Source organism: Anolis carolinensis, chromosome 6 (assembly GCF_035594765.1).
Source record: "Anolis carolinensis isolate JA03-04 chromosome 6, rAnoCar3.1.pri, whole genome shotgun sequence".
Taxonomy (NCBI): domain Eukaryota; kingdom Metazoa; phylum Chordata; class Lepidosauria; order Squamata; family Dactyloidae; genus Anolis; species Anolis carolinensis.
The window spans coordinates 94,631,288-94,658,496 of NC_085846.1; the positions used below are offsets into that span (position 1 = coordinate 94,631,288).

At 40.1% G+C, this 27,209-nt stretch overlaps 1 protein-coding gene across 2 annotated transcripts in view; it reads right to left on the bottom strand.

Moving 5' to 3' along the window:
- Nucleotides 1-681: 681 nt before the first annotated feature.
- znf804b (zinc finger protein 804B) overlaps nucleotides 682-27,209 on the bottom strand; it is a 280,357-nt gene continuing 253,829 nt past the window's right edge. For both annotated transcript variants that reach the window (XM_008112491.2, XM_062958238.1), the window contains exons 3-4: nucleotides 11,489-11,619; nucleotides 682-7,490 (exon numbers count right to left, since the gene is read on the bottom strand). In XM_008112491.2, coding sequence (XP_008110698.1) covers nucleotides 3,992-7,490; nucleotides 11,489-11,619 — 3,630 coding nt within the window. In that variant the 3' untranslated portion in view covers nucleotides 682-3,991. The remainder of the gene's footprint in view (nucleotides 7,491-11,488; nucleotides 11,620-27,209) is intronic.

The following is a 27,209-nucleotide window of genomic DNA, read 5'->3' on the forward strand; positions in this document are numbered from 1 at the left end:
TAAATGTGGTTATGGGACCACGCTTTTGGATAGCAAGTTTTTAGTGCAACAAGACAACTAGGAATAATGAAATGATAAATGGAACGGCCTTGAATTACAATTTTGGATGATATGATTTTAATAATTGGCTTTAAATTGTATTGTTTTTAATGTTTGGGATTTAATGTAACTGTTTATTTTATTGTGTTGTATTTATGGCATCGAATTGCTGTTGATGTTGTAAGGCCGCTCTGAGTCTCCTTCTGGGTGAGAAGGACGGGATATAAATGAAGTAAGTAAATAAATAAATAAATATACCCAAGTATCTGATGTACAATACTGGGGTTTGTTTTTGCCAAGAGAGTGACTTTGGGGCTGGCTTTGGGACTGGTTGTGGCCATGGATCACATTAATCACTAAGTCCCCCTATGAACCTTTTATATCCATTAAAATAAAAATACCAGTTTTTATTCCACAAGAATCTGTCATAAAATAACACATTGGATCTTTGCTAACTTTTTGAACAGCTTCATGAAGAATTCAAGGGACAATATACAAAATCATGCAAGAAACAGTTCTGAGAATCTAGATATTTCTCTCTCTCAACCTTTGTCATTTACATCTATCAATTTCATATCAACTTTTGTTTAAATATTGAAAATATAAAAGGCATAATCATGTTTGTAAAGAACACATCAGGGGTTATTTTTAAAAGGTATATTTATTGATAGAGCCATTTAAACAACTCTAATAATACATGCTATTTTTTAAAAAAAGAAATAGCCTTAAAAACCAGGATTACAGGTTGATTTTAGTTCTGTTTGCTCCATCTGCATTTTATTTTGTGGATGCCTTTTGGTATGGTATTCAAAAATTCATGACTGACACTCCTTCAGCCATTAAGCTTTTTTGAAAAAAAAATTATTGCATGAAACTACATTCCCAGGAACATTCTGAACAACCTCAAGAAAAGCTGCATTGCATGTCCAATAGTGCAATTCACTTATCTACTGTATTATATAAAACACTTTTTACAGAGAATACAAAACAAAATTACCAATTTACAGATTATACTAGCCAGAGTATTGTTGAGTTTTTATATAAACTAAACACTTTGAAAAATGATTCAAGAGGAATTTTTAAAATTGTGTGTTTTATTTATTTTTGCAAAACTGCATAATAAATAGACATGATCAGTATTTTACATAGATACCTTAACAACAAGAACACAGTTACTGATGGTTGACTGGGTTCATTTAATCATTTTTCTCCCCCTACAAAGAAAACTTCCCTGACCTCTCAGTTTTGCTACTTGCAAAGAGGCAGGCGACTTTTGCACAAGGTAGCACATTGGCTCTTTCTAAAGAAATATTGGGGAACACTTTCCAAGTGTGGAATTTGGTTTTAGAGAAGTTCTCCAGGGACTTTATTCCAGCAAAAAAAAAAAAAACAAGAACAAAAAAGTGGAACCTAAAACACCAGTAGGGGGAAAGTGAGGGACAGTGGAGGGAGCCGTCTTATTCCATTCCGCTGAGGTCTGTCTTCTGCCATCCCACGTCCTCATCGAGGTCCATCTTTCCCCTGCTTTCTCCTGTTTGCAGTCAGGTCACACTTGACTCCTCACAAGGCATTCTGGGCTCAGTGTCTCTGTACTGCGGAAACAGGACCCCACAGAGTCCCACTGGAAGTGACCTTGCGTCATGTGATGGCCTTTGTGGGACTCTGTTTTGGCCGTGCAGAGAAATGGGAAGAAGACACAAAGATGACTGTGTCTGATGAGGTTCTTAGTCCTAAAATCTTGTTCAAAACCAATGACTTCCCAATACCACACAATATAGTGCTATGATTCTACTTTAGCTACCATAGCAACAACCTATGGAGTTGAGATTTTAATGACAGGGCAGATCAATAATAATAATAATAATAATAATAATAATAATAATAATAATAATAATAATAATAATAGATCGGCACATTGGGTGCCGTGCCAAAAGATCTCAGCCGGCATTTGGAAACAATAGACATTGACAAATGTGTTGTCGAAGGCTTTCATGGCCGGGATCACAGGGTTGTTGTATGTTTTCCGGGCTGTATGGACATGTTCTAGAAGTATTCTCTCCTGACGTTTCGCCCACATCTATGGCAGGCATCCTCAGAGGTTGTGAGGTATGGAAAAACTAAGCAAGGAAGGTTTATATATATCTGTGGGAAGTCCAGGGTGAGGGAAGAACTCTTGTCAGTTGGAGGCCAGCGTAAATGTTGCAGATAATCACCCTAATTTGCATTGAATGGCTACATCTACTAGCTACTTTCCAACTGACAAGAGTTCTTCCCTCACTCTGGACTTCCCACAGATATATATAAACCTTCCTTGCTTAGTTTCTCCATACCTCACAACCTCTGAGGATGCCTGCCATAGATGTGGGCGAAACGTCAGGAGAGAATACTTCTAGAACATGTCCATACAGCACGGAAAACATACAACAACCCCGACATTGACAAAATTATGACCTGCCAACTGCAAAAGGCCACCCTACTGGGATCTGCGCGCATCATCCAAAATACATCACACAGTCCTAAACACTTGGGAAGTGTTCGACGTGTGATTTTGTGATACAAAATCCAGTATATCTATCTTGTTTGCTGTGTCATACTATGTCTTTGTGTCAATAATAATAATAATAATAATAATAATAATAATAATAATAATAATAATTTTCTTTATACCCCACTTTTCTCTCCACAAGGAAATTCAAAGCTGCTTAGAAGATCAGCTAGGTAATTCTAATGTTTCACCAAACTACATATTTGAATCCCGTAGACTGCAGCCATGGCATTTAAAGTGGAATTATAATACCATAATGGTACAGTGTGAAAGCACTCCAAGAATCTCCAGTAGGGCTAGGAAACAATTCTCCTGGAAACCGAGAACATTCACTGCCAATCAGTACTAAAACTGCAGGCATACCAATACAGCAAAGTTAAGGATTATATTTACCATGTGATTTTGAAAGATATCTAAATGTATCTTCCAGTCTGTGTGACATAATTCTCACAAATCGAAACCATCACAGATCTCTGCATTTTCAAGGACTTCTTAAACTGACAGTTTAGTACAAGTCAGATTAAATTTCTCTGCTATTGATAACATGGTTTAGTGAAAGTCAAGTTGCATAATCTCGAGCAGGAAACAAACAGACAGAGAAGCTTGCCAACCCACCATTGAAAAAGTGCATCCACTGACTGACATTCATATACCTATGCCCCCATGTGATGGTTTGATGGGTTCTGGCAAGGTTGTTTGCTTGGAGGAGATAGCTGCTTGTTTTGGATGCCTGCCCAACAATCCAGATAAGGGGAAGGAAATGGGATTCTGTTCTTAGCATTAATATAGCACTCACACAGAACCAGTTGTATCTTATCTCAAAGCAATGGTTGTGGGGATAGCACTGCTAGAGATAAACTGAATATGTTTTGCCAGTGGCAGCTCTTGGCTTTCATGTCGATAAGAAGTTTTAGTCCAAATTCAAAAGGACCTATCAGTCCTATCCTCCAAATGGGTTCAAAATGCTGGATAACTCTTTTAAAGTTTGGACTAAAATCCTGAGGAAATTGACACTTGTGCTGACATGGAAGACTAGTAATTATCCTTCCTTGTTGTTTGCTTAGAAGAAGAAAAAAACGAGAAGAGAAAGAAGGAAACAGATTTTCATTGAACAGGTTTTCGGATTTCACGTAAAACATGAAACATAAAAGCCCACAATGAAACATCACATTAACCTTCATGTACCATTACAGCCAAAGTTAGATTCCCTCTGCATTCTTGATGTAACTCTTTATATATAAGCTGTGAGTTGAGTTCCCTTTATGATAGACAATCAAACGATTCTTAAATGGGAATTTCCATCTCAATTGCTTTTTAACGCAAGGGGCAATAATGCTTTAATTTTAGTTTAAATAATTTAAATTCTGTTCCTCTCCCCACATTGGATAACCACCACAATCAATCTAGTCAAGAGCGACGATGAATCTCCTGGCTCTGGAATAACGGATGAATTAAGGGATTCAGATGTATGGCTGATGATGCAGCTGCATTCAGCTGTGGAGCGAACAAGGTAGGAATAAATGCAGCATGGGGCAGAGGTGGGAACATCAAATGCGAAGGGTGAATGGGAGTTGCAGATACTAAATGGAATGGATGTCCTGCTAGCAGTCCCGAATGTGCAGGCATGAAGGCTGGAGTAAAAGGCGAGAGGGATATGGGAGCAAACTGAGCTTGTGAAAATGGATGTATATGAGCGAGGGAAAGATGGCTACCATGAGGATGGACTCCAGTGGACAAAGCAAAGCTTTGTAGGAGTGTGTGGTGGAGCGTGGAAACAGAAGACTGTTGCTGAATTGGAATGGGTTGAACAGCTGGGGATGTGGAGAAGGCCGTTGGCCCTGCGGCAGGCAGGACCTTGAGATGCCTTGCCAGCCGTTGTTTCTGCATATGCTGTTGGGCCTGCAGTTGAAGAAACTTGTATTTGTCTATTTCATCAGGAGAAAATGTAATAGGTTGCTGTGTTAAAGGAAAGGAGATGCATTTACTGCTTTCTGTTTCACTGGATTTATGCATAGCACTGTCAGAGTAACAGTTTAGATTACTTCCCTCCCCATTCAAGTTCACATTTGCATTGTGTTCTTCTTTGGTCTCTGTTAGATTTGCAACAACAGAATATGTATGAGAAGGGAAAGCACCAGAAAAGTCATTTGGCACTGCATCACAGCTTGGTAGAAGGGATTGCATTTCACCAGGTAAGACATTAGATTGCTCCTTTATTGCTGCACCCTTTTCCATATTTGGAGTCTGGAAGCCTGTTCCTCTTTGAATTAAGTCTTTAAGCAGGCAATTACCATAGGCAGCATTAGCAGTAAGAGTAACACTATCTATTGCTGAAATATCAACTTGATTGTTGTCTTCACTGTTGCTTTCTATTGCCGTGGTGCTGAGGGCCTTCTCGGGGGAAAAGAACATGACTTCTCCAGCCATTAAAGACGTGCTTTTAACACCAGGTTGACTATGGGGGAGACCTATTTCACAGGTATTTGAAAAATTCTCAGTGTTCTGAGTTTGCTCTTGGTTTCTCTTTGAGTTCACCTTCTCTAAAAGTAGCTTGGCAGTTAATGACTTCCGCTGTCCCAGTGCTTCTCTTTCAAAGTGGCTGATGGAGCAAATTCCAATATGTTTTGATGGGCATCTGAGATACCGGCAATCTAAGTGTACGGAGTTTGATTTTCCTGGTTCAGCACAGTCATTGCTTTTCACATCCCTTTTGTGTTCGCTCCAGCTGTGCATTGATCCTTTAGTAAGGGATCCTGAACTGCTGCCTCTTGATCTGGTGCCACTGGATGATCTTTCGCTGCTTCCTGAATCTTGGATGGAAGAACCTTTGGAGCCTTTGCTGTAGCTCCTGCCCCTGCTGTGTTTACAGAGAGGGTGTCTATTTCTGGTTGGCTTTGATGTGTCTCTTTGTAGTAAATGCCTATATCTTGAATGCCTTTGATATTTTACTGTATGCCTCTGTGTACAGTTTCTAACTCTTTGACTTTTTTTGTTGAAATGGCAATCCTCATCTGCATCATCAGAAGATGAAATGCAATTGTGCTTTTTGTGTTTACATTTTTGCCTTTCAACCGGCTTTTGTTTCCTTTTATAACAAAAAGGCAAATGACTTCTGCTGTGATCACTGGATCTGTGACTAGAGTAGCAACTAGTCACGCTGCTAGCAGAGGTGTCAGAATAATTAGACTGTCTGTCAGAAAAGGGCTTTTGCAGATGAGAAAATTTCCAGCAACCAGCAAAACTCCCATCGTCTTCCTTTTCTAAACACTCCCCAGTGGAACCGAAGGTATAACCCAGAATGGAATCGTTCCTGCTGTCATTTATGTCACTGGGGCAGGTGACCAAATTCAGATTGTTTTGTCTTTGGGAATAGATTAAATCACATTTTGCACAAGTTTGCTTTTCTGTCCTAGAAGCCACCAAAGGATAGATGCAAATATTTTGCGTTACCTCTTCCTGTAGTGTTTGTTCAAAGTTCTGCAAGTGCTGTGCTAGAGATCTCACATGCATTGTTGTATGAGGACTTGTTGCTCTTGTGCAATGCCTTTGTGAGCAATTCAGGTGAGCAGGCACTTCTGGTATACTTTCATTTGAATCATCTGAAATGTACTTTGACACACACTGATTCATTTCATTCTCTGTGTCTGGTTCCAGTTTTGGCTGAGACTTGTTGAGGCTTACAGCTCTTTTCTTCTTCTTTGGCTTCAAAGATTGATTATCGGGTTCATTGGACAGCAGCTGGAGCTCAGTTAGACCTGAGGCTTCAATTTCATCAATGTCCATGTTTTTAAAGCACTCTTTAGGACCTTCCATATTGATTTCATTGTGTTCACTGTCTCTATGGGACAAAGAGAGCCTAAAATCAAAATATAATGGATTGCAACCATATGAAATAGACGGTTCTGTTTTTGTAAACAATAGGAGTTCTGTGGGCCATCGTAAAGCTGTGCTGCCATCTTTACTCAGTACATGAAGAAAAGGCAATGCTTTAGGCTTAATTTCATGCACCAGTGAATCACTCCTTGGTGTTTCACCATTTGCACCCACAGTTTTTGAACAATCAGGAGATTGTTTAAATGCACAAGGATTGTAGTTTACTTCACATGGATGTCTTTGCTTGGATGTCAGTTGGCCTGAGGACTCAGGGACATGTTCTGCAAACAGGACATCACTGTGCTTGTAAGTATTTTCCTGCATACAGACATTATTAGTTGGGAGGTGAGATGTAATAACAGTTTCCAAGCATTTCTGAGTCTCATTCTGAAGTCTTTCTTGTTCTTTTACATTTGGAGACCCAACATATTCCAAATCTAGAAGATGTAAATTTTCATTACAAGAAGAAAGATGGGTTTCCACTTGTTCTCTGCCAGTGTTCTGATCATGTGCTTTCTGCATTTTCCTTTTTCCAAACAGACTGCAGGATGCAATGCTACCTGGGTGACCTTGAAGTGCATTTAACCGTTTTTGCAAATTTGTTCTCCTCTCATCACTCATATGTATGCAACCATGGCACTCTTTGGGAGCCTGTTTTGCTTTATGCCTAGGCGATCTGATGCAATCATATGCATCTTCCATGTTCTCACTAAAGACAGATGCTGATGACTCAAGCTTCAAATGAACTTTCTTAGAGAATGAAAAAGACACGCCAGCACGATTACAGGAATTTGTTCCACAGGAGAATACTGGAGAGGTCCGATTTCTAGGCAAGTGGTGCCTCTCTATGCAAGATTGGTTCTTACTTGGCAAAACCTCCTGCTGTTTCTCTGGAGTGCTGCTGGGGAGATTTTGTCCTTCAGCTCTGTTCTTGGTGTTGCTTTCCTCGACCAAAAGAGACTTTTCTTGTGGTTGCTGCTGTTTTTCTGTAATCACCTGGGGAGTGTTCACCAGAGGTCCACATCCGGCAACACTGGAAGCAAATGACAAAATAAGGTTATTTATGTTAACGAGTTCATTTCAGAAACAATTGACAGAGTTCACTGATGCAGTCTTGATTGAGCACGATTGATCTTGATCACCAGTCTCACTAGTAGCCTTCAGGCTGAGCAGAGTGGGAAATCTCAGGTGTCCCTCTATTCAAATCAGGAGCTGCTTGGTGATGCTGAGGTGACAGGACTAATGAAGCACTGAAGGGAATGTAGTAAAAATTACTGAGATACAATGCAAACAGACTTCCTCAGCCTTTTCCAGTGGTATAGGAAAGGAAGCACAGTCCTATGCTGTTTCAGGCTCATCACAATCATTCACTGAAGTTCCTCCTGGTATGACTGGTGATGTCTTTCTTGTTACCTATGACTTCCTTAAGAACGTTAAGCACAGTAAACTGAACTACAAGCCCATCTGTATGAGCTTAGTGGTGTCTGCCTGTATGGAACTAATGTTACTTTTTACTGCATGTGTGGAGATCTCTTAACCTCACTTGGAAGAATACTATGCTATAATGGAAGTTTCTTTAAGGAAAACTTGATATGGTTTAGATCCACACTATTCAAAAGTGTCTCCTCAAAGAGGGTCCTGTCACAGCCTTGCTTATGTAGCAGGAGGGTGTTGGAAATATCATCTTCCTTGGATCTCCTGTGAATGGAGCTCCTATGCCACATCTGACAGCTGGTTTTAAAGCTGGATCTGACTGGAATTTATGTAGTCTTCCAGTAAGACTGTGTAATCTTACTGAATACAGACCAGTTATGGATGTGTAATTCTGAGTTACGAATCTGTTACCGCAACACTAAATACTAATCAACATCTCTTATTTTCTTTCACTGAGATAACATTATTTTAGTTCCATAAAAGTATCTGTTCTGAGAGTTTTGATTATGTGCATATTCATGAAAACAAAGATTTAAAGATGAGGTAAAGGAAGATCTAAGGTTTACTTTTTTTTACTTTTCCTAGCAATTTTTATTTTTACATATTGCTGACAGCACTAAACTATGATCAGTTTTAATAAGGTTAAAAACCCCCGTGTTAATAAAATATTAAAAAGCAATGCTGACTGAAACAGCAAGCCATTTCCATGAAAATGTTGGTCTCCCAAAAAAACCCTCCCTTTTTATGTTTATGTGGGGAAAGAGGAAAGTGTTAAGGGTGGTGCAGAAGATTGTATGTTGAAGAGAAGGATGTAGCTACTCTTCAGATATCTGTCCAGTATTCTTCTCTTGTTGAGCTATTGTGGTCGGCAATGAGACTGCTACAATCATATAGTAAGAGAAGGAGCAAAATAGAAGAAAATAAGACAAATACGTTGAAGTAGTCTTAATTCTTCCTCCACTCATTGTTATAGTTATGGCAGGTAAAATGAGAAAGATGATTTCAGTGGTATAACCATAAAGAATCATAAGAAGGGACTCTAAGGGAAATCTTACGTAACCACCTAGCATGCAAGATGACATAATTAAAGCGTTATTGAGAGATGGCCATCTGACCTCTGTTTAAAGACTTCCAAAAATGGATATCTACTACTCTTCTTACTATCACGTTATTCCTAACGTTTGGCAGAATCTCTTTTCTTATAATGTGAGTGGTTTGTATTTTACTCTCAGGGCCATAGCTAGTTCTGATTAGCTACATCAGGCATCCTCAAACTCTGTTTCTACAGCTGTTTGGGCCTCCAACTCCCAGAATTCCTGACCTGTTGTAACTCAGCCTCCATCTGAGCTGTCAGGTGAGCCTGAGGTTGGGCCTGTTCAGCTTGTAATTGTCCATGCACCTGCCTTGTCAGAGGGTTCTGGGTTTGGGCCTGAGATGCAGCCAGAGTTTGTCCCAGTGGATTCTGGGACCAGAGACATAATGGTTTCAAGCAGGCAGCTTGAACCGCATTCCTCAAAGGAGTCAAGATCGGATCTCCTGGTGCCAGATGGACATGCTAGTTTAGATTCTGGAAGTGATAAGGTGGATAGGGCTAATGAGCTTGACAGAAGGAAGGTGATAACTCAGCAGAGGAAAGAAAGGGAGTATGTCAGAAGAAGTAAACGATTGTTTTTGAAACCAAATAATGAGCAGACCTCTCATGGGAAGGGACCTTGAATTTCCCTTAAGAAGGGCTGCTTTCTCTGACAGAGTCAGAGGTGGTAACTTTGTTTCAGCAAGAGAAGAAAATCTCTGCTTCGTGCTCCTGTGAATTCTGTGTTATTCTAGAATTCTAGTGCCAGCTTGTTCTTGTTTCTGGGGATTTCTGTGGATCCAGTTGAATGTTCCAGTAACCTTGCAGTGTGGATTTCTGCTCTTGCCTTTTGTTCCAGCATTAACCCTGTACCTTGGACTAAACTTGGAGATTTGTTTCTGTATTCCAGCTTTGGCTTCCTGTGATCCAGTTTGACTTATGCCTTGGATTAATCCTTAATATCTTGTTTGGACTATTCTTGATACCTTTCTTCAGACTGACTTTGATATCCAGTTTGGACTATGTTCTTTGAATTACTTTTATGGACTCTAGCTTCAAGATTTTCAAGTACTTTGTTTTTTGGATTTAAACCCATTCTATTGACTTTGAACTGTAATTTGCCTTTGCTTGCATATAATCATCAATAAACAGCTTGCTTGCTTATATTCTGGGGCTCCAGAGTGGTTTTGAGGTGCCTACACAACCAGAGGTGCAACATGACCATTGAACAAGTTGGCTAGGGCTTCTGAGAGTTGGAGGCCCAAACAGCTGGAGGGCCAGAATTTGAGGATGCCTGAGCTACATAATACAGTGAGGGGATTACTTGGGTTAGATTATAATGAGCACATTAACAGCCAGTCTGAAATCAACTGGACTTAATTACACTAAATTAAAAGTGCAATTCTACCTGGTCAAAAATAGCCACTCTCCAGTTGACTGATATTATTTGAACTGAAGCTACATTGAGTACAAACCCTGTCTAGTCTAGGGATGTTGGAAATTTTTAATCAGCCCTTGCCCTAGACCAATGGTTCGCAACCTGGGATCCCCAGATGTTTTTGGCCCACAACTCCTAGAAATCCCAGCCAATTTATCAGCTGTTAGAATTTCTGGGAGTTGAAGGCCAAAAAACATCTGGGGATCTCAGGTTGAGAGCAACTTCCCTAGACGAACCCTGCACAACCAGATGTTTGGGCCTCCGGCTCCCAGAAGACTTAGCCAGCTTGATCAATGGTCAGGAATTCTAAACACCTAAACAGTCCTAAACACCCGGAGGCCACAGGTTGTGCAGACCTGCACTAGACCAACCTTGTGCTAGGATGCAATTGTGGCTGTGTCCTTTGGCTGGAGGAAATATAGATATGGCATAACTTGGTTCTTCTTTCACCCTGCCCTCTTTTTGCCTTTTCTGCTGGCAAATCTTAGCCAGCAGAGCAATTCTATCAGCAGATTGCTCTGTTGGCTAATTTCTGAAATCAGCCAACTGAAGATGGTTCTGATAGCAGAACGGCATTTCTGCTGTCAGAATGCATTTGTATCAAGTGCTCATCCCCTGTGACTGGTGAACCTTTGAACTGGGACTACTATTTAAATCCTATTGATTTGTATGGCTAAATCTAGAGCCAACCTAAAGGGAGTAAAGCAGCCATTTCGGGTGACAGTGAACAAGGTCAAAAAGGTATGATTCTGCTCTCTGCCCCAGCTGCTTTTTTGTATTGAAAATGTTTCCTTCCAAATATCTTACCACAGCACTATTAAAAATCATTCTGTTCAGATCAGATTAGGAAAAGGATAAAAACTCCAGCCTTCAAATGTCAAGGAATTAATGCAGAGCTTCCAATTTTATGGCTTGTAGAGCAAGGATGTTTGGTGTCAGGGATAGAGAAAAATGGTTTGCAGAGCATGTGATTATGATCTGTGCATTATATAAAGTAGAAGTAAAGTTATGGAGATTTCTTCTGAGACTGCAAGAAGAAGAAGAAAGCTGAAGAGATTAAAATGTAATATGAGTTCCAAATACGTACCATTCTGACTGCTTCCGCAGTTCAGCCAGCTGATGGAGTCGTTTGAGTGCTTTTTCCTGTTTCTTCTCATCTTTCCAGGACTTTGAAGCCACATTCCGTGCAAATTCCCTTTGTTTTAGCTCTTTCAGTCTCTGTGTGAGAGAGGTACAAGAATAAAAGATGATGCACCCCTTCTTAACATGCTCGTGCATTTCCATTTCTACACACCCCAGAGCTGATAAGACACAGTTTAAATTTGAAATGCATTTTGACTGAGGTTTACATCTTTTCATCACAAGCATGTATTTAACCATTACTTTGGCATACATTTGCATCTTTATTGTACATGAGGACACTGACAACCAGAAACAACAGGGGGTAAAATTAGACAGTGCTAAAAGCAATTGCAGGGTTATGCTGTGAAGCAGAGGAGAACTATCTGAGTGCTGCGTGTGAAGTTGCTCTTAGAGTAGCTGGTACCACAGAAATGGAGAATTGCTGTTCCTCAAGTAACTGAACATGATGAAAAGTCTGCTTAACAGAGAACTGCTGTTAGTGCACACACACTCTTTTCCACGGAGGATGTTGCAGGTTAGTACTGATGGCATGGACACTAACTAACTAGTAAGTGCCAATGACACACAGCCACAGTGCACATAGAATCACAAAAAGAAAGTGCTAGCTTGAAGGAGAACAAAACAATCCTCAGAAAAAGCAACTTACAGGATAGCATTTGCGCCATTATCTAAATCACTATTAGCAAAAAGGTATTAAACATTTACACCACTGAAATAATTAGCTTTATGTGGGAATTTTCCCCTTCTCCTTGGGCAGCTGGTCTGTATGAGCAATGGCGTGTATAATTTACTGCCGCTCCACTGCTGAGTTGAGTTCAATAAACACCAATAAGCTTTCGAAGTACTCACTCCAGTTTATTTCAGACATTTCACAGACAAATCCAAAGTTTCTTCCTCTCCCCCAGGCTTCCCTCCATCCCTCCCTTTTATACACCTCACCCCCCTGAACACACAACTGCCTGCCCTCAATGTGTTCACATCTCCATGGAGTGGTGCACTCAACACCTCTTACACTTTATGAGTTGACTCGAGAGCCTGTGTGGTCCAGTGGTTTGAACATTGGACTTTGACTCTGGAGACCAGGATTTGATTCCCTGCTTGCTTAGGGAAACCCCCTTAGGTGACCTTGAGCAAGGCATACACTCTCAGCCCCTGAAAACCCCATGTTAGTAAACCTAAGGGTCACCAGAAATTGGAAATAACTTGAAGTCAACCGATAACAAGAGTTGATCCACCATGCAACAATTAATGTAATATTGCTTAGTCAGAGCCAAGTAACAAGGGATGGAATTCTATATGGGAGTTATGTCTTTGTAAGTTGAGATGTGTACACAGGAATCAGAATTGGGCAGTTTTGTAAAGATTTAACATCGTTCATAATCAGGACTGTAGTCTGTTTATGTTTATTCACCTATATATTATTATTCTCCTACTGCCATCCATCTTACCACGCATTATAGTATTTTTAATGAGATTTGCTTTGGCTAATTTATCTGTCTTTTTGGCAGTCAATGGTATCTGTAAAAGTCTTCTCCAGCATCGCATTTCAAATATCTTTTGAATCTCTTTCTATTAACTCTATTCAGTGACTGGGTTTCACAACTACACACAGAAAAAAGAAATACTATGACATGGCAATCCCAACTTATGTATTCAATGATGTATCTTATCTAATTACATTGCTAGACTATATTGGATGGATTGTCTATGTTAGAGGAAGAATTTCTGAAATATTATATTGCCAGACCATATTGGATGAATCTTCTGAGATAGAAGGAGAACTTTGGAAATAAATGCATTGTTGGAAATATGATCTACAGAGTCAGTTGAACGCATCTTCAAATATTTCTGGAAGCAACATCAACAAATAGCCACTAAAAGGGCATTTGTGAAACAGAGCGCATATGCCCACTAAATATACAACAGTAGCATTTGTAGGGCTGGCCAATCGGCCAATGCTGCCAGCTCACTTTGCATCCTAACAAGCATTGCTGAACAATATCAAAATAATTGCACTTATCCACAAGGGCACTCAACCAACATGCTGAGCTTGGGAATTAACATAGATTTAAGTGTGCAATTACATTTTTTCATACCATTAGGTACCTAACTGTCTGGCTAAAACTAGTGAAATGTGCCAAAGTATGATTTATTTTCTCAAATTCTACAGCTTGGGTCTTTGGCTGTTCCAAATAACAAGGGCAAGACACTTGCAGATTGATTGCATGAGCTGCTGCAAGGGCAAACACATGCATTATACCAGGCAGAAGAAGTTGTGCACAAGCACAAACTGTGGCCTCACAGTGGCACAGTGAGACTACCTAGTATATTCTGAGACATTACTGTAGGAGCCATGGGAACATACAAAAAAAGAGGGGGTGCTGTGGAGAACCTCCCCCTTCCCCACAAATTATGCACCACACTGAGCAGTGAAGATAAGTTGGCATGCTTCTGCTGGCACCAGAGGTTAGTATCATTCAAAACTGCTAATGCATCTGCAGGGTAATCATTTCCCTGGACCTGATGATGATGATAATTATATTTTTGTTTTTACTGAATCAAGTACATTTGTACTTTGCCTCTGCCAATGAGCTCAATGCAACTCCAAACATCTATGTGAATGTGATCACATAAAATATTGCTCTTGCTGTACTTCCTATGCATCAGATCAGAGTTCCACGAGATATTTATAGTGAATTTGCACATTTTAGTTTCTGTATAGAAGCAGCATCACAACTCAAGCAATCATGTTGGAGCCATGCTGGTTCAAACAGCACTCTGAAAAATGCCCAGCCAACTGTCAAAGAACAGAGTCCATCCCTTCCTTCGAAGCAGTCTGTTCTTACAGTAAAGACAGTTATTACAGAAAAGAAGTTCCTCCTAATGTCTGGACATACAAATGTGAGTAGATCAATAGGTACCGCTCCGGCGGGAAGGTAACGGCACTCCATGCAGTCATGCTGGCCACATGACCTTGGAGGTGTCTATGGACAACGCCGGCTCTTCGGCTTAGAAATGGAGATGAGCACCAACCCCCAGAGTTGGTCATGACTGGACTTAACATCAGGGAAAACCTTTACCTTTACCTTATTCTCAGAATGCCCAACATTGGCCATGTTGGCTGGGCTTCTGAGAGATAGAACCTTAAACATTTTCAGGACAAAGTTGAAAACTATAGAATTAATCAATTCAACTACCTCACCCCTCATGTAAGCCCTTTACTTTTGAGGAATACTCCAGTCCTACTTTGAAGGAGACAACATCTAGGTTTGGGATTCTACAAACCTGTCCTTCAAATGGTTTGCTGAGTCTAGTCTAAGCCCCAAATGGATGCTTACAACCTGTTTATTTTCATTGCCTTAACTATTAGCATTATTACAATGAAGATAAAATTGCAGTCCTGACCACACTGACCAGGTAACAAAATACTCATTGAATAAAATTGCATTAATATTTTAGTAAGTATCTACACAATTGAGCTGGAAGGGTTTTAGGTGTTAATTTGAAGCCCTGCATAGATCGTATATTTAAAACTTCTAATCCAAGTCTATGGAGCCATGTTCATGTCAATGATGATATATTTAAGACAGGAATGAACAAGAGACAAATAACAATCTTAGAGTGGGCTTCTAATTAGATAGAAACCATATACTTATAGGGTGGAACCAATAACATGATTTGCAAAGAGCCTTCAAAATCGCAACCATAAAATGAATATGATAAAGTTATTAAACAGCATAATTGGGACGTGTGTCTGATGTGTACAGTATTAGCCGTCTAAGCAATTGGAAGAAAAAGCAATGGGAGAATTTGCTTTCACCATGGTAACTGAAGTTCTAAAAATAACATTGAAAGGCTATTACTTTTCCGGATTAAATATATGAGACAGAGAACTTCAAAATTAACTGATGCTTTTCCATTCGTTTTACAGAGCCACAAAATAATATTGCTACAAAATAACACTGAACTGGGTTCAGTAGTAATACTGATCCTCTTTCTGTTAAATCCTACAGAACAATATAAGCATATCTAACATTTTGCCCAATATCTCATAAATGAAAGACAGGATACTTGTGGCCAAGCAACATCACAGTGTGTTTAAGCTGGACACTCTCTTAATGAAGGCCACAAAAGCTAGGGCAGTTTGCTTTTGCAGGAGCTTAGTGGAAGGGCAAGATTTTATTCTCTAAGTTTGCAGAAGGTAGTTTTGGTTTTTGAGAATCTGTGGTTTTATTGGGGACATTCCTCACCATATTTCATGTGGCACATATATCAAGAAATAGGACATAGGAGTATAGAGGTTCAAAAAGAGTGATGTATCAACAATTAACATGCAATTCTTAAATGGAGTTGAGTGAAACAATCTGACACCAAAAGACTTGGTGCCTTTGTTTTAATTTGCAGCCCAGGATCTAATTAGCTTCTAAATGGTTTTTAATCTTTTAATTGCCCATCAAACATGATTGTGTGGTATGCAGAGATCTTTAAATTATTCTTCCCACTGCTTAAATCTTATCTTTACCCAGTAGCATTTTTTCCCCATTCGTATGTGCCACCTCCCTTGTAACCCTGCATCTGAATTATTTACTGTTAAAAGGAAAGTTTCTTGAGTTTAAATACCGAAACAGAACTAGAATTCTCTTAAAATATGCATCAGCACGCATTCAACCTGCTGATAGTGACATTATATCTTTTTGGCTTAAGAGAAGCCAACATGACAGCGAATATTCTGTTGAAAGACAAAAGGGAAACGGGGTAGAATCTCCTTCAAGTTGCTCTTTCATTTCTGAAACTATATTTCATTGTTATTTTGAGGATAATGGCTGTAACTCAGGAATAACCTTGTGCAATGGTGTGAACTGTTGGATTATGGTTGTATGTATATGAAATGTAAATCAAATGTTTTCTGCTGTTTTGCAAGAGTGTGTGTTTCAGCAATGAAACAGTTAACAGCAGGCTAGTTAGACTGACAGCCTGCTGTTGACCTATCAGGCTTGATTTCCGGCCTTGGAGGTCGGGAACTTCCTTCGGACTGAAGAATGTGTTTTCTTATCTCTGTGAGTGTTGAGCTGTGCTTGCCGAGCGAAGAGGCTATAGAAGAATGCCAGCTCAGAGCGATGGCTTTTGCTATGCTTTGTAAATATGTATTATAGATATTGAAATAAATGTTTGGACTTCAGACTACGGATGTGTTTGAGTCTGACATTTGAACACAGGAATTGGTGAGGCAGACGATTGCAACCAATTCATCAGGGTGCTGGTGTGCAGATGATCGATGGAGTTTGAAGAAACCCACCTGGCACGCACCCTGACTTCCATGCTGACATGAACCGTGGAAATGATCATACCCAAATGGTAAGACATTTCCTTCCTTTTGATTAAATTATTTTCTATTTTTCCATAACTAGTAGATAAATACAGTTGCAAAAATATGGCTATTTTGTATTCATCTTTTCTAGGCAATGCTGTGAATGATTTATTTCAGGAGGCCTAATTTGTTTCGAGCCAAAAGATAATACATTGGCTTCATGTCAAAGACCCTGACATAATAGATTTATGTGCAATTACAACCTATTTCACTCCTGTTCTAAGATATATGTGAAGTTGGAAAATTTAGTTTTTGGACAACTCCCCCAGGTTTAAATCTAACAATTTAAAGACATCAGAAATGAAGCACAAGAATCAATATGTAATGGGAATATAGGAGGTTGGAGTACATTGACCCAACATTCATTTCATTTTGGGTTTGCTGCTGCTAGCTATTCCAGCAAGATTAGATTAGTTTTAGTTTTTCTTGCCTGTAAATAATAATAACAACAACACACTTTATTTGTTACCTACCTTACTGCCATGGGACCTTGTCACACAGCCCAGCTGGACCATTCCATCTCTTCAGCGCATGGGGCAACTCATGGCATCCCGCACACCCTCCCTCCTCTTCCTCTCATCACACATGGAGGACTGGAAAAGTTGGCAATGTGCATTGCCTAGTCACCCTTTCTGCCATCACAAAGACTTTTGGGGCCAAAAGTGCAGGTAGCTCTATCAGAGCTACCCACATGACACTTTCCTCCTCGTAGTGGAGAGCAAAAAGCCTTTCAGCGTTTCGCCTCCCCTTTGGAAGGAAAGTATGTGGGGCCTGCCATGTGTCGTGTGATGGCGTACTACAAGCCCTGTCAAAGCCATGCACAAAGGCAGCAAAACGGGGCATTTTTGCCCCATGTGAAGAGGTCCTTGGATAATGTGGATGAGGGTTTGAGTGAGCTCAGTCTGGAATAGAAACCCCCTTAGCCACACCCAGAAGTAACAACTACTCATTCAGCTGCCCAAACCCAAGCAGCATCTGAGGAGCAGGCTGAGGAAGAGTTAACTGGATTTTCCTTTGTGGAAAATAGGAAAGGGAAAGCTCAACTGAGACGTTCAGCCAGGATTGTGGAGAAGAGGGTTAGCAAGAGAAATCAGCTGTGAAAGCAGCATTTAAGGTTTTGCAGTGTGCTGTCTAATTGCTGGCTGCAACTTTCGTAACCAAGCCTAGATCTTGTGCTCTTGAGACTAGTGGAAGTTTTTGGAGATTTGGACTGCTTTGTGGCTTTGGATTCATGGACGCACTTTCGTCGTTTGGAATTCCGGTAATTGGATTGTCCCCAAGACTGTTATTTGTCATCCCTTCTGCTTGTTCCCTTGAATTTTGTTCCTACTTTGAACTAATTGGCTTGACCTTGGACTACATGACTATTCTATTGGAGATTTGAGGTCAAGGTTCATGAAACTCTCCTAATGGCTTGAGGAGGGGGTACAACAGTCAAAACATATAAACATAAAATTGAACATTACTTCTGAAACATAATGGCAGAAAGTCCACATAGTCTCAATGTAATATAAATATCCACTATAGGGACTACACTATGTAATTGTTATAAAATCCCTACAATGGATACAGTTATAGTGCAGCACAGGATAAAGGGTTAATGTTCCTAGCTGTCACTGTATTGCCCATTGTGCAATATGAAGTGTACAGAGGCAGTATACAATGTACATTGGTATATTACTCTAGGGACCTAATTATATTGAGATCCAAAGGCAGGCAACAGTAGGGGGAAACCACTGCCCTGCGCCTAGCATTGCCTGATGCCACTTTCCTCATCACATGGGGCAAAGCATTGCTGCCTGACTTCCCCCTGTTCTTCTTAATGAGAACAAGGGAAGTGTTCTAGCATGGTGCCAGGATGCTTCCTTTATGGAGCCCTACCAGAAGCAGCCTTACATCGTGTGATGGCATCCAGTGGGCTTTGTCGAGGAAGCGCCTTGGCAGCATGCTAGGATGCTTCCAAGTCTCCGTGTGATGAGGTGGTAGCTGTATTATTGCATTTCTGCATTGGTTTCACATATAGAACTTTTCCCCTACTATACTAATTTGGTGTAAGGGAATTTATGCCTGCACAAATTACCAATAGGATTCAGTTGATCTGAATTAGTGAAGTTTTCTTATACTAAAGTATGGTATAATTCTCCTAAAGTTGTTCTTTTTCCTTTTGCATCTGTTGTAAATATTTTTAAAGACAAACATGTGATTGACTATGCCAATGGACCAGAATGCTCAGAATTAATTTAGTTTAATTCTCCTTACATGAAGCCACTGAACCAATTATGCAAGAGTGTCTGGCAATTACTGACTACACGTTTTCCATCTTAACAGGCTTGCAGATCAGTTTAATTTTTTTAGAGGAGGTTGGCTCTGGGGATGTTCAAATTGAACTTAGCAGTTGCTTCATGCACAAGTATCACAGTTCAGGTGAAGGATTTCAAACGTCTGAGAAGATGCCTACTGTGTATCATCGTTAGTTTAATCAAGAGTTCACCTACCATCATAAATTAATTTAGGCTTATCAACCCAACTTTGTATACAATTTCATGCAGAAAGAGCAATGAGGACCTAACAAATGTTGATGCTTTTGTGGCAAAGGTCAAAATCTTAGCAAAGAAGTACTTCTACACACTGGGACTGTTAACTGCATCCCTAATTTTTTTTATCATTTCCTTCCTTGAATCCATTGAATACATACCTGGGAGTAAGTTACACCAAAAGTACTTACTTTTGCAATAAGTACCAGTGAAAATGCCAACTCTAATGGCAAAGGTATAGCTATGGTAAAGAAGCAAAATGAGGCGTTACTCCTCCAAATAAAGAGTTCTGTTTCACAATGATATTTTTCTTCAGTCACGAAAATTCTAGCATTTAGTAATTTCAGTTCAACATTTAGGGGAAAAAATGAAGGTGTCCAAAGGAAATGGGGAGGCGAAGATACCAAGGGAATGCAGATATAGGAAGTAAAAGAATTTTAGCCACGACTGATTTTCATTATTATCTGCATTGCTAAAAATGTGGAGACTGAAGGATAATTTATTTGCAAGGGGAAGGAATAGTTATTGAAGGAGGAGGGTGCCCTAACTTGGCCCTTAGTAAGTTCACTACAAAGCAACATTTTTAAATTCCAATAAGAATGTGTGTTGAATGCCCCCTCTTTCTATCTTTGTAGTGTGATTAAAAGGTGTTACAATTTCCAATTCATGTTGAGAATTAAGTGACTAATCCTGCCATCATACTGTTGCAGGCTTGATAATACACAAGCATGGACCATGCATTCATTACAGAAAACACTGAGTATGTTTGTTAGGTTTTTGGTTTTGGCCAGGCGTGTGCCTTGAAGATTTGTTGCTCATTTATACAGAAGTACAAAGATCAGCAAGATTCTTAAACTCCATTGGACTCAATTATGTTCCTAAACTATGCATATTAATCAGATAGACAGTAACATTCTACACTAAAAGTAGAGAGGAAAGGCATAGGCTAGTGGCACAGAGTGGCTGTAAAAAGAAAGAAATGAATTAGATGATAGAATCATCCACTAGAGGAAAGCCAGCTGTTAGGGAAGCATTATCAGCTTTAAAGTTACAGCAAAATGAACAAAAGTTAGGTTAATACTGGTATCTGAATGTCAATGAAAAAGTTTATAAAAAAGGAGTTTGTGGAGGGGGGGTGTGGAGGTTTGCGCCAAATGAATAGAAAATTGTGCTCCCCATGTCCTGATTTGTGTCCAGAAATTATTTTTATGTAAAAAAATAGTTGATAGAAAGTTCTAAAATGTGAAACATGATCAAAAACGATTAGACTAAACTCTTAAAATATAATTGGGGGGCACAAAAATAGTATTTACAAATCAGAAATTGAACCCATACCTAAAAGTGGTGTTCAATTTACACTTTGTGCTGATTGGATTCACAGACCATTAGCAAACCACAACATAGAATCATAGAATAGTAGAGTTGGAAGAGACCTTATGGGCCATCCAGTCCAACCTCTTTCCAAAAATTGCATTCAAAGCACCCCTGACAGATGGCCATCCAGCCTCTGCTTAAAAGCCTCCAAAGAAGGAGCTTCCACCACAGTCCGGGGGAGAGAGTTCCACTGCTGAACAGCTCTCACAGTGAGGAAGAACAAAGGCTCAACATCCAAAAACTGCTGCACCAATGTTGGGAAAACAGTAAATTTACAAATCTTGAATTTACAAAGTGGTTTAAGAACCCAAACAAAGTAATATTTAGATCCTATCTGATCTATGGTTTAGAGACCATCAGGGAATCCCAGATGTTGTAGGCTATATTCCAGAAGAAAGAATGGGCAAAACACCTATGAGTAATAATAATAATAATAATAATAATCCCCCCCGCAGGTGCCACCTTGACGTGGTGGGGGGGCTTAACTGCTCCAATGATGACTGAGGGCTGTGCTGGCGGTAGTGTAACTACCGGTAGGTCCAACCAAGCCAGAGAGGCCTCAGCTGAGGAGCAGAACTAAGAGCACCTAACCCATTAGCATTATGGAGAAACAAACCCAAACGAAGTCTATACTGGCTCGGTCGTCGCCCAGGATAAAAAGGACCGCAGTGGATGCTGCTGATTCTGGACATCCATTGACAAGTGGGCTACGGAATCATCAAACCCCAAATGAACAGTCACAGAAGCGGCAGAAATACACAATGCCAGAAAACCGCACAATTATGAAATGCTACTACAAATCTGAACCTCAAAGGCGTGGCTACCAAAAAAGGATGCATCAACTGTGGAAACAAGAGTACCCTGACTCACAGATAACAGAGCCCCGACTGGCTGACCAACAAAGATTCATAATCAGAAACAAAGTGTTCAGTGAAGTTGAACTTGAAGAAATCCAGAAAATTTGCAAAGTAAATTACCATCAGACCACAGCACAGACAGCAGCAGAGACTCCAGCAACACTTGGAATGGTGGAACAGATTGAACCAGAAGAAAATGTGGAGCTTTTGCAAGAATTTCATGAACCAGCACTTGAAACATCTGCTGAACCACCAGGAACCTTGACAGCAAGACAACAAGAGCTCAAGGATAAGATCATGGCTCATGCTGCAGCAAATGCAATAAGAAAGCGGCTCCCAACTCTAAAAACAGTGCCCAAGAGACACCTGGCGCCTCTCATGAAAGATGTGAATGCAGCACTCTCCACTGTCCAAATAACATCAATTGAACAAACAAACCAGTTTGCCTACAGTGCAGCAGTGATAGTAACAGAAGAACTTGGGCTCCTACAACCAAGGCAGCCCCAAAGAAAATCGACTGGAAAACCAAAGTGGAAGGTCAGGCTAGAGTTGAAAATCAAAAAGCTTAGATCAGATGCAAGTAACCTAAAAAATATGAAAGAGAAGAAACTGAAGAATGACAAAATCAAGCAATATCTGATCCGAAAGTACTGGCTGAACATCAGAAAAATTGAAGAAGCTTTGGAAATTGTGAAAGAACAAATTACAGCAACAGCCAGAAAAATTGAAAGGTATGAAGCCAGAATCATCCAGTACAGACAAAATCAACTGTTTCAATCAGACCAAAGACGGTTCTACCAGAGTCTGAACCAAACAACAGACACAGTAACCATAAAGCCAGAGAAAACTGCAACAACGAAGTTCTGGAAAGAGCTTTGGGAAAACAATAAGAACTACAACAAAAACGCTGGGTGGATAAAGGAGTTTGAAGGAAAATTCTCACAGAACAAAATGGAACTGATGGAAATAACAACTGAAATGATCAGCAAACGAGTGCAAAAAGTCAAGAACTGGACATCGCCTGGTAGTGATCAACTCCATGGATTTTGGCTCAAACATCTGATTAGTTTACATGGAAAAATGGCCCAACAATTCAATGAGATGCTGCAGAAAGGAAGTATCAGTGAATGGCTAACAACTGGAAGAACATACCTGATACAAAAGGATCCAGCAAAAGGAGCAGCACCAGGAAACTACAGGCCAATAACGTGTCTGCCCACTATGTTTAAACTACTGACTGGCATCATAGCTGACAGAATTCAAGACTATCTTGAAGAAAAAAACATCTTGCCAGATGAACAGAAAGGCAACAAACGGAAAAGCAGGGGCACAAAAGACCAGTTATTGATTGACAAAATGATTCTGGAGAACTGTAAGAGCCGAAAAGCTAATCTTCACATGACGTGGATTGACTACAAAAAGGCCTTTGACTCACTCCCACACAGCTGGATCATCAAGTGCCTGGACGCCATCGGGATTAGTAAAAACGTTGGCACCTTCATTGAAAACATGATGGAGCACTGGAAAACTGAACTGTTTGTTGGAAATGAAAGCTATGGACTTGTCAACATCAGGAGCGGAATTTTCCAGGGAGACTCATTGTCCCCTCTGCTTTTCATTATTGCCATGATCCCTCTGTCAACAATCTTACAAAAAACAAATCTCGGCTACCAAACATCTAAGAATTCTCACAAAATTTCACATTTGATGTACATGGATGACCTGAAGCTATATGGGAAAACGGAAACTGAAATCCAATCTCTGACCAACACTGTCCGAATTTTTAGCACTGATATCAGCATGGAGTTTGGTTTGGACAAATGTTCGACAGTGGCATTGAAGAAGGGAAAAATAATTGAAAGTGAGGGCATCAATATGCCCAATGGCCAAACAATAAGGTGTCACCAGCCAGAGGCCTATAAATATCTGGGCATATTACAGCTGGACAACATCAAGCATGAACATGTGAAAACTGTGGTCAGTAAAGAATACACACAAAGGGTCAGAAAAATTCTCAAAAGCAAGCTCAATGGAGGCAACACCATCAAGGCCATAAACACCTGGGCCATACCTGTCATAAGATATACTGCTGGCATCATAAACTGGACACAGATGGAACTGGACAATTTGGACAGAAAAACAAGAAAACTCATGACCATTCATCATTCACTGCACCCTCGCAGTGATGTTGACCGGCTGTATCTGCCTAGAAGATCAGGAGGCAGAGGACTCTTACAAGTAAAACAAGCAGTCAAAGAAGAAGAACATGCCCTGGCAGAATATGTCAAGCAAAGTGAAGAACCTGCTTTGATTGAAGTCAAAAATCAGAAACTCCTCAAAGCACAGCAGACAAAAAACCAGTACAAGAAAACTGCACTACAAACTAGAGCTGACAGCTGGCACAACAAAACATTGCATGGAAAGTTCCTTGACAAAATTGAAGGAAAAGCTGATAAAGAGAAGACCTGGCTCTGGCTCATGAATGGGACCCTGAAGAAGGAGACAGAAGGCCTGATCCTTGCAGCCCAGGAGCAAGCCATCAGAACAAATGCAATCAAGGCCAAGATCGAAAAATCAGCTGATGACCCAAAGTGCAGACTGTGCAAGGAAACCGATGAAACCATTGATCATATCCTCAGCTGCTGTAAGAAAATTGCACAGACAGACTACAAACAGAGGCACAACTATGTGGCCCAAATGATTCATTGGAACCTATGCCTCAAGTATCACCTCCCTGCAGTTAAGAACTGGTGGGATCACAAACCTGCAAAGGTTGTGGAAAATGAACACGCAAAGATACTGTGGGACTTCCGAATCCAGACTGACAAAGTTCTGGAACACAACACACCAGACATCACAGTTGTGGAAAAGAACAAGGTTTGGATCATTGATGTTGCCATCCCAGGTGACAGTCGCATTGAAGAAAAACAACAGGAAAAACTCAGCCGCTATCAGGACCTCAAGATTGAACTTCAAAGACTCTGGCAGAAACCAGTGCAGGTGGTCCCGGTGGTGATGGGCACACTGGGTGCCGTGCCAAAAGATCTCAGCCGGCATTTGGAAACAATAGACATTGACAAAATTACGATCTGCCAACTGCAAAAGGCCACCTTACTGGGATCTGCACGCATCATCCGAAAATACATCACACAGTCCTAGACACTTGGGAAGTGTTCGACTTGTGATTTTGTGAAACGAAATCCAGCATATCTATCTTGTTTGCTGTGTCATACAACGTCGTTGGGTCAATAATAATAATAATAATAATAATAATAATAATAATTTTTTCCGTGTCAGGAGCAACCGGAGTTGCTTCTGGAGTGAGAGAATTGGCCGTCTGCAAGGACGTTGCCCAGGGGACGCCCGGATGTTTTTTGATGTTTTACCATCCTTGTGGGAGGCTTCTCTCATGTCCCCACATGGAGCTGGAGCTGATAGAGGGAGCTCATCCACACTCTCCCCGGGTGGGATTCGAACCTGGCAGCCTTCAGGTCAGCAACCCAACCTTCAAGTCACAAGGCTTTTATCCCCTAGGCCACCAGAAGCTCCAATAATAATAATAATAATAATAATAATAATAATAATAATAATAATAATAATAATAATAATAATCTGTTTATATTCTGTCCTATCTCCCTGAAAGGATTCAGGGCAGATTCCCTATGAGATATTTGATTTGCAGAAGTAGTTACTTCACTATAATGAATTAAAATATTTATTTTTAATCCTAGCAAAAAGGAATAGCACATTTCCTTATTCCAAAATGTGTACACTGAAATAAAAATGAGGGAGGGGATGATAGCACAAATATGAACAATGAATAGTTCTGCTGACAGGCAGAGCTGGCTTGAGGTCTAGAATCAGATAGCAGAATCCTGTCGTTCCGTGAATAATGTAATACTGCAAGTTATTGTTCGGTTAGTGGTCTATCTTAATCTATGAAATTAACTGTCCCATGGGTTTCCTCCCTGATTTAAAAGAGGGCTAAACTGTTAATTTACATGCTAATTAGCATTCAGTAAAAGAAGGAGCAACTGTAATTCCGCAAAGCATTTAACATTTAACAATTTAACTTATCTAGACCTTTCATTTAAAAGTAGCTTCCTGCTACTTGCTAGAGTTTTCTGAAGTCCCACTGAATAAAGAAATCTCATTATTCTAAACAACTTGCAGATTTCTGGGCAGACCATTGCTAATTTATTTGCATAATAAGGAAGTAACAAAGCAGTTCCATTGCATCAGATGTGTGGCAGTTCCTAATAAAAGCCCATCAAGCTACATGGACTTGTGGGTATAAAATAAAGACTTGTCTAAACTGACATTAAAAATGGGAATATGTTGCCTCAAGTCATAACAAGTCAGCTAGACTGTGCTCAGTGGCATTTGATAATTCTATTTTTCATATCCAAGCACTGATTTCTTAAACGTGGCTGAAGTAATGTGCAAGTTAAATATCATGGCAGAACTTTGCAATAAATTCATACTTCAAAAAAGGAATACATCATATTAGGAAAGCATTTTAAATTCATGTTTTTATCCAAATGGACCTTGAATAAGGAGAATGAAATATAGAATCCAGTTCAGATTGCATGAATGTAGCTTCGGGGCCAAAAAGGAAGATGTTGACTGCACAATATGAATTCTGCCCCCAATTAAATATTTCTGTAGCCACTCAAATTCTAGCATTGTGGAGAGTGAGACACTGAAAATCAGTCACACTTGGGACCAACATATTTGCTATGTTCACATATCCAATCACCATCTCTCAAAACAGATGGAATGTCAGTGGACAACAAAAAAGATGGGCTTAAAGCTAACCTTAAAAAATGACATAAATACCAAGAACTGGGAAGCCTTGGCACTCAAGCATTGTAACTGGAGGTTAGCTGTTATGTTACCAATAGTGCAATGGATTTTGAAGAAGCACGAATACAGGGCAAAATGAAGAAGCATGCCAAGAGGAAGAAGGAACCTTAAACAAACCCTTGTTGTGATCGCCTTCCACCTGGAAATCTGTGCCCTAAATGTGAAAGACCGTGTGGATTCAGAATAGGTCTTCACAGTAAATGACTATTTACTGGTCTACTCTCAAGACTCTCCTTCTGGAAGGCAATCATACTTGGTCATGGGTGATCACCCATGATGATGATGATGATTTCCTTCACTACTTGTAACTTCTCCCTGTAGCTTCTCCCTTGTTCAGAGAGACCATAGGGATAGTAATCCTTCTCTTTCCAATAAACTCTCACAATGATGCAGTGGGCTCACCATATTTAGTTCTAGGACCTCACAAAAATATGAAAAAAGTGAATGTTCATACCTCATATTTAAATAGCAGTGGGATGAACATACATACTTCAGCATGTCATTGGGGTGTGATGATCCACGTTTGATGGAAATCACAGATTTGGAGCCCAAGGATCCAGAGGGCCTGCTATATTATAAAATATGTGTCATATTACTCTGTATTTCATCTTGCTTATTTTCTTGTGTAGCTATCTTGTTTACAACTCAATCTTTTTGGTAGAGTGC